The following is an 8,244-nucleotide window of genomic DNA, read 5'->3' as shown; positions in this document are numbered from 1 at the left end:
GGAGGAGATGATGAGAGAGGAGAATGAGCATCTGAGAATGGATAATCTGAGAATTAAATTCACTTATTTCTACAAATGCTTAAAGCCGTGCCTGCTCATGGGGTTATTATTAACATTATTGTTGTCATCAGCTGCTGCAAGCAGGAGACAGAAATCTTCAACCTTATAAGGTCAAACAAAGCAATAACCTTGAAAACAAAACTCCAAAGCGGTGCATAAGTGTGGGAAAGCTGTTGTATAGCACATTACATGTCACAAGCACTAGGAGACTCTAAGAGGCCAGGATTTCCAGCCCCACTTGTCAAATAAACATTGCGGCTAACAAGAAGTCATGTGGCAAAGGCTTTTGAACTTTTTAATAAATAGGTAACTCATTTTATTTTATAATTTAATACAGCAAAGTCAATTTTTGAAGATCTGTTTTTTTTTATTCTTTTTTAAAACATTTATTTATTTTATTTTTTAAGAATTGGGGTACAGGCCAGAGATACAGGGGTGGGGGTGAGAGCATTCACCAGAGACAGAGCCGGGAACGTAACAGGCAGATGGACCGAAGTACACTGCTGAGGGGAGCAGCGAATGAGACAGGAGAGGTCTGTCCCGCCATGTGGGTTTCTCCCTGGCAAGCCGGGAATCGAACTCGTGCTGCAGTGGCTGCAGATTGCTTCATAGGTTGTGCCTTAACCCCTGCGCCACCAAGGAGGCCCAAGATCTATTTTTTTTAAAGAGTACCAATTTAATACTTTAAAACAACACATGCTGGCCAAATTTAGAAAGCTCATTACTAAATAGCATGATAGATACTGACAAGAAAAATGCTCTCTCTAATTTCCTGTGTGATCTAGGGCAAACCCTGACCTCACTGGTCTCAGTACCCCAACGCTAAAATGGGCATAGGATGATCCCTGGGTGCCTTCCAGGTTTGCGCACCGTTGACCTATGATTTGGAGGATTTTTTAGAGCAATCCATTTGACAGCACCTAAAGCATTATTATGTTTCCTGAGCTGACAACACCATCTAGTGTGTGCAAGAAAGTAGGACACAGTGACCCACTCCCCAGGTGCTTATTTCTCTCTCTTTGTCTCACTCAAATATCCCGCTACTCAAAGCATGGTCCATGGCCAGCAGCATTGGTATCAATCATCTGGAGCATACGATAAATGCAGAATCTCAAGGCCCAGCCCAGATATCCAAAACCTGAATCTGCCAGGTGATTTGTGTACAATCAAGAAATGAAAAGGACCACTTTAATAAAGGAGAAAATGGAAGCCAGTTAGCACAGGAAAGTAAGTTTAACATACTCAACCCATAAAGAATTTCAGAATTAACCCATATAAATAAATACTTTCCAACTGACATGGAGTCTGTTGTGTGATGAAGGTGCAGTTTCTTGGGAATTTTTGCAAGTCTTCAGAAAGGAACCTGTTCGAACAGCAGTAGGCATCTGATGACAGGATGACAGGATGATACCCCTCCCCGCCCCCCCCCCCCCCGTCCATATCAAATGCAGTACATTTTCTGTATTGTTATTCGTTTAATAATCACACCGGTATGTGGCAGGCTGAATCCTAGGATGACCTGTGGGATTCCTGTCACCTGGAATGCATGCCCTGTGTAATTCCCAACCCTTACATGGGCAGGAACTGGGAATAGGATGGATAGCACTCCAGAGAAGAAACGTTGCAGATGTAACTAAGATCCCTAATGCATTGACTTTTCAATTTATGCAACAGGTTATCCTAATGGAGTGAGCTCTTAAAAGAGACAAGAATCAACAAGACACTCTTCTACTGGTTTGAAGAAGTAAGCTGTAAAGTTGGTGAAAGGGGTTGCCTGGTTGGGATGGCCTAGTGGCCTCTTAGAGATGAGGTCCTAAGGGTCCTTAGCCCTGGGGTCCCAGGGAATTGAATTTAGCCAACAGGCAGGGAGCTGGGAAGAGGATCTGTGTATCAGATGAAATCACAGTGATGCTGGACACCTGCCTTGCAGTCTTGGGCAGAGAGTCCAGCCCAGCCATGCCCAAACGTGACTTACAGAAACTAAAAGCAGCTAAGTTACAAAGGCTTCAAAGCAACTGTTTTAAATATATCCCAGGAATTCAACTATATTCAAAGACCTAAAAGGAAATGTGCTCACAATGAGTCAGTATATAGGAAATCTCAACAGATAAACACACTACACAAAGAGCCAAATGCATATTCAGGATTGAAAAGCACTACAATTGAAATAAAATGACTATAAAAGCTCAGATTTGAGCTGGCAGGTTTGAGAAGACAGAAGCAATCAGTGAACTTAAGACAGACCATTACAGAGGGTTACCTGGAATCAGACGAAGGAAAAGCATGGGAAATGGTACACATTTGGGCAAATGTATCAGACACATGTATTTGTATGTATATTTCCTTTTTTCCTACTGTTTAAATAATTATACCATTCTATTGTTGAGTTTATAACATATATGGATGTAATATACATGGCCATAAAAGCACAGAGGAAGGGGTCGGAACTATACTGACACAAATATGCTGAATTTTACTGGAATTTATTGCAATAGTAAATAGTCAGGAGCATACTAGGGGAATCTTTAAAATACACAGCCAAGAATTTTTTTCTTTTTTTTTTAAATAAATTTTATTTTTATATTCCCCATACAATTGCAACCCCCTTATTTTGACCCCAATCCCTCCTTTCGTCGCCCCCCATAGTTTTTTGTTGATTTTGATTTTCACTTTCTTATAGTTATTCATTTTCCTGGTCCCTTATTTAAGTTTTCTAGATTCCTGCTAAGAGTGAGACCATCCGGTATTTTTCTTTTTCTTTCTACAGCCAAGAAATTTTGGGGGCCAAAGACAGGCTGCCCCAGATTATGTGTAAGTGGTCTGAATAAGAGAAGATTCAAAAGTGATGTTTTGCCTAACTACTCCCTGAAAACAGGAAATCACTGGTGGTGTGGGAGGTGGGAGACTGCCTTACAGCCTTATCTTTATCCGCCCAGGCTGGGGCCTGCCAGGTCTCTTTTCTATGCGTATGTTGATAAAACCTGCAAAATTCCCTTTTCTTTAAATCATTGAGTTCTTTGTTCTGTTTTTGCCTCTTAAACTTATACAAGCACTGGGTACAGTCAGAAGCTCACCAGAGCCAGAGCGGGGAGCAGAGCAGGCAGAAGGACCGAAGTACACTGCTGAGGGGAGCAGCGGGCGGCAGGAGAGGTCTGCGTGCCAATTGCTACATCGAACCAGCGCCGCAGGCCGCGGGAGCGACCAGCCGCTGCGAAGGCTAGAGACAATTTATCATCACAGGAACGACCAGAAGGCAGATTCATATTCCATGGGCCCCGTGCCTTTTCTCTTCTTGCTCTCTCATGTCATTTTAATTTTCCAGTCTTAAGAACCTAGAAGGGCAGAGGAAGAGTAGCTTCCTCCCCAACAAAAGTAACAGAGACCACTCTTACCTCCATTATGCAGGTGAGGACTCGAGTCCTGGAAGATGAACCACCTGCCACAACCTGGTCTCCCGCCTCCGTGAACCAGGACTGGAGGTGACGCAGGCCTTCCAGGAGTCAGGATGCACCCACTGGCTGAGTGCGCACACCAGGAAAGGAAAGGCTCTCCCACTGCTCTACACTGTCCCGCAGTCTGAAAATATTTCCCTCGACATCCTTCACCAAAGGAGATTTAGGCTGTGTCCTCCCTGCACTCATTACAGATTTTGTCAGCATTCTCTGTCTGCCTGAATGGTCTTCCCAGGCCCTGGAGGAGTTGATGCCCTTCATCCAGCTCAGACTAACACTGCAGAAAGGGCAGGGAGGACAGACAGGACAGGACTTCTCAACCCCAAACTCAGTGCCAGCATCTTGGCTGCTCTGTAAATAACCATCACAGGAGGGAAGCTCCAGCCCCACAGAGTGTTTATGAGGAATGAGCTACGAGGAAGGCACACACCATGTTCCTGATTGCTGAGGACCTGCTGAATCCTGCACAGGTTAAAGGAACAAAATTAGTTAATATTTATGTTTTGAATAAACACCCGTGGGCATTTGTGGTGCTTCCCACTTGACAGAGCATTTATGAATCTAGAAATATAATGAGCCTGATGGAGGACAGGAATAAAAAAAAAAACCTGAAAAGGAGGCCACAAGACCAGAAACTTGGCTCACACAAGGAGGTGGAGGTAGAAGAAATTAGCATAGCCAATGACCCAGCTATGGAAACCACACTCCTTAGGTGCCAACGCCTAGATCACAAAGCATAACATCCAAGCAGGTATCAGAGTGCCCACCCAAAGGTAAAGATATGGAGATTGAGCCCATTGTGGAATCTCCTGTCCCTCTCAAATTCTGCATAGTTATCCAAAATCAGCAACTAACCAAAGGCTCACAAGGAGTGACCCCTCCTAAACAGAAGAGGACTATATCAGTGCAGTCTCTGCACAGGCTGGGGCTGCAATCCCACTGCCCACCTCTGACTATGCAGGTGCCTCTTTCATCACTCTCTCCCTCCGCAGGGCAGCAGCTTCCTGCCTGCCTGTGACCTGTACCATGCCCGGGACTTCTGTCCACTGCCCCCCCTCAGCAGAGGCAGCTCTCCTCAAGGCTACCCACCTGCAGGCCTCTCTCAGCAAACCTGTCTCTTCTGGGCAGCTCTTTCTGCCCGCTTACGTCTCTGCGAGTGTCTTTTACTGTTTTATCCCTTCCCTAATAAACCTGCTCTTTAAATATAACTAATGACTCTGTCTCAATGAGAAACTCGCCTGGGGCACTTGCCGCGTGTTGCTGAAAAGGGAGCTCTGGTGAAATCTTTCCCAGTGAGCCCAAGGGCCCTGCACTCCAAACCCACTGACTCCAAAAAACGACAACAAGCCCATTCTGTTCACCATTAACAAAGATCTCACCTGCTCCGTGTTATTTAATCCTCACCACCACCACACAAGCTTGGCTTCATTACCCTCATTTTACAGATGAAGAAACTGGAATTCAGAGTGTAACAGAGTTGTCCCCAGGGAAAGGGAAAGTTCCAGGTTCTCTGCTCCAGCCAAGCCGGGCAGGGAAGAAGGAGAAGCTGGAGGGGGAGACTGGAGAAGGGAGGGAGAAAGATGGGGAGCAAGATGGAGGCCTGGAGGAGGCACATGGAGCAGAGAGACATGTGAAGAAGCTGCACTTGCTTTTTAGTCCTAGAATGGTTGAAACAGATGTGGGTGAGAAACCTGTGGGGAGGGGAGGTAAACAATGGCAGCTTTTATCTTGATTTTGCTCTTTTCCTTCCAGACATGCTGAGCCCCTTCTGCCCTTTACTATGGGTTCCCACAGGGAAGTGCCTTGGACTGTGGCAGGCTTTCAGGCCTCAGTGGCCCTGCTTTGGGCCAACCCTGTTTGGCTGGGCATTTACCCATGAAGGGATGGGTAACTGGGTGCTTGATTTGGAAACTATATTCTTTGTCTTTTCTTTGTATTGCACACTGATTGTATTAAAGTTCCTTCCCACTAAAGGTCCTGCACACTAGAGTGTGTTTTGCCTTGATGCAGCAGACAGCAGAGCCTATTTAGATCAGGCAGGTTTGGGGGTTCTGGGGTGCCCCCTCATCCTGCTCTGTAACAAGAGCAGTTAAGACACAGCAGACTGATCTAAGCCCCATCAACTGGATGACTGATCCGTCAGTGAGAAGGATCCCTCAGGGAGGAGGATTCCTCAGAGCAGAGGTGTACAAAAAAGAGCCTGAGACACAAAGAGATACTTTTTAATCAGTTGTACATATATCTTCACCTCTCACATTTGATTAGCTGCAAAAACACAGATCTGCAACGTTCTCACATTTATAATAACTCATTCATATTGATTCCATCAAGTTGACAAGATCTCAGTAGTGCACAGGGGTTGTTTACAAATCAGAATCACTGGGAGAAACTTTAGCAGCTACTGCTACAGCACAAAATCAAACATTGATTTAAATGACCAAATATCATTTATGAACAAATTCGAAATCGAATTCACAGAAAACATGAAAATTTCTTCCTGACACTCTTGTATGATAAAAATGACATAAGCATGTTTTTAAGTTATAAAGGTAACTATGCAAAGCAAAGATTCACTCCACAGCTAGGCACGTTGGAAGTCCACTGTGTGTGCAGGAAGTTTAGATGCTGAATTGTTCCTTCGAGGCTTCAGCTTTGGTTAGTCCTCTTTGGCTAACAAACATTAACCACCTTTCTGAGTTTTGACTATGGCAGCACACAAGACCAAACAGCATTTGTTATTAAATAATCTAGAAGATTTCAATGACCTGAAGGAATGAATACAACGTTCCTAGAGTCCACATATTACACTGGGAGAAACCCAACTCGACTTTTGAGGTATTATCAGTTTGTGCAAAGTACATGACGTGAATCTAATCTCCACACCTGCAAATGTCTTCCTACCTGGCACTCCTTGCAAATGCCAACATAAGACATTCACCTTTTTTGCCAGGGGGAATAAAAAGGCACGGTAGCATAATATACTTGATAGAAAAATATTTAAAGGTTTTAATTCTCTGAAAGCTGAGTTAACGTTTTATAATTACCCTTAGAAAACAGGGTATTGGGGAACAATATTAAAGTCTGCAAAATCAGTACAAAGTGTATTCACATTGTTATTAGATCCAATGTCACGTTCACAAGTGAAAGGCAGCCACGCTTGGTGGGTGGAGCTGAGTCTCTGCCGGGCACAGAGTCGGGGCCCTGCTGCCCCTCTGGGCTGTGTGGTCACACTCTACGACATGCGCTCCTTGAAGAACCACTGCTGATGATCTGAGTAGGTGCAGTCTCGCAAGACGGGTATGAAACTGTCAGTGAACATCTTCTTCTCAGCCTGGACACATTTCTTAGACTGTCCATGAAAAAAAGAACCATCCTACAAAAGATTATATAGACATTGGGTATTCAAGAGAATGACAAACAACCCCTCAGATGGATCTTTTTCCTTAAAACATGTTCCTAGGAGCTCAGGGTGAGTGTTATCACGTCAGGAAAATTTACTGAAGGGTAAGTGCATTGTTGGAAGGCACCTCAGGGCTGTCAGGGCAATGAGAGGGGTGCTGGCCTCTCCTAGGAGCCCTTTACAGCATCCAAAGCCACTTTGTCAACACCAATGGTGCCACCTGCTGGCTGCTCTGGGCATCAGTCAGACCCAGCATTTCCCTACTGCTTTTCTTCCAAGAAATCGTGACCAAAGATCCTTTATTAATGTCTCTCACTTCTCTTAGGTCAACGAATTTCATCCCCAACAATCTGCCTCTCTTACAGGAAAGTCAGGAGAGATGGATTTAGTTCCAGCTTGGTTCAGATCAGCTGGGTGAGGCGGCAGGCCAGCTAGGGGGAAGTGGGTTCTACCCACCATGCCAATTCCCAAACCCCAAGAGACGATGACCCTCTTTATTGCCTCTCTCCTCTTTCCCAACTGCTGTGGAGTTAATTCAGCAAGTCTCTCTCCGAGTCCTGGAGTTTATCTTTTCCCTCCACCTCTCTGTTGTAAGCTGTGCACACCCAAGGAACCTACATGGCTGAACAGCAAACAGGCAACAGCCTGTTTCAGGGAAAGAAACCTTGGAAATAAAATTTGATGCAAAAGAATCTCTATAATATTAATCTTGCAAATCCTCAAAAGGGCTGACAAGCTGCCTTTAGAGTATTAAGAAAAATAATTAAAAGTATCCCTTTTACCCTTTAAACAATCTTACTTTTCCTTAAATGGCACCTGAAATCAATGATAAAATTTTAATAACACTCGTGGGCTTACAACGGCTTCCCGTTGGAAGAAAGCAGAGAAGGTGAGGGCATCACAGAGGGTCACCTTGGGGGTTACAGAAGTATTCTTCCCTCTTTTTATTTTTTAATATGAGATAGACAGCACTAGGGTGCTTGGCTTTTCCAGGTAGTCTCCAGAAACTTCACTGCTAATTATAACATATTCTACAGAAAAGCATCTTCCATCTTCTTAGACTTAAAACGAACCCATTTATAAGCAGCAGATGACCTGGAGCCGGGCTGGGAATGAAAGCTGACCAAGGAGACAAAAGAACTAATTTTTCTTTCGAATTCTTTTCTTTGGATTTTAAATGCCCCTATGTACTTCAGTGCGCCAAAGGTTATGGCTGATTTATGAGTGCCCTCATGAGCTGCCTGCAAATGTGGTGGGGCTAGAGCCTGCAAGCCTCAAGTAAGGCCCCGCTCCAAATCAACAGTGATATTCTGACGGAGAATGGAAACCACC

General features: G+C 44.5%; 1 protein-coding gene across 1 annotated transcript in view; it reads right to left on the bottom strand.

The window, feature by feature from the left end:
- Nucleotides 1-5,706: 5,706 nt before the first annotated feature.
- The window catches only part of GALNT12 (polypeptide N-acetylgalactosaminyltransferase 12), a 29,985-nt gene continuing 27,447 nt past the window's right edge, over nucleotides 5,707-8,244 (bottom strand). Inside the window, exon 10 of the mRNA XM_037493910.2 lies at nucleotides 5,707-6,885. Coding sequence (XP_037349807.1) covers nucleotides 6,745-6,885 — 141 coding nt within the window. The 3' untranslated portion in view covers nucleotides 5,707-6,744. The remainder of the gene's footprint in view (nucleotides 6,886-8,244) is intronic.

The sequence above is a fragment of the Talpa occidentalis genome, unplaced genomic scaffold, assembly GCF_014898055.3.
Source record: "Talpa occidentalis isolate TD23 unplaced genomic scaffold, MPIMG_talOcc4v2.1 talOcc4.7, whole genome shotgun sequence".
In the NCBI taxonomy this organism is placed as follows: Eukaryota; Metazoa; Chordata; class Mammalia; order Eulipotyphla; family Talpidae; genus Talpa; species Talpa occidentalis.
The sequence above is the reverse complement of the archived record's forward strand: the minus strand, read 5'-3'. Positions and strand labels throughout refer to the sequence as shown.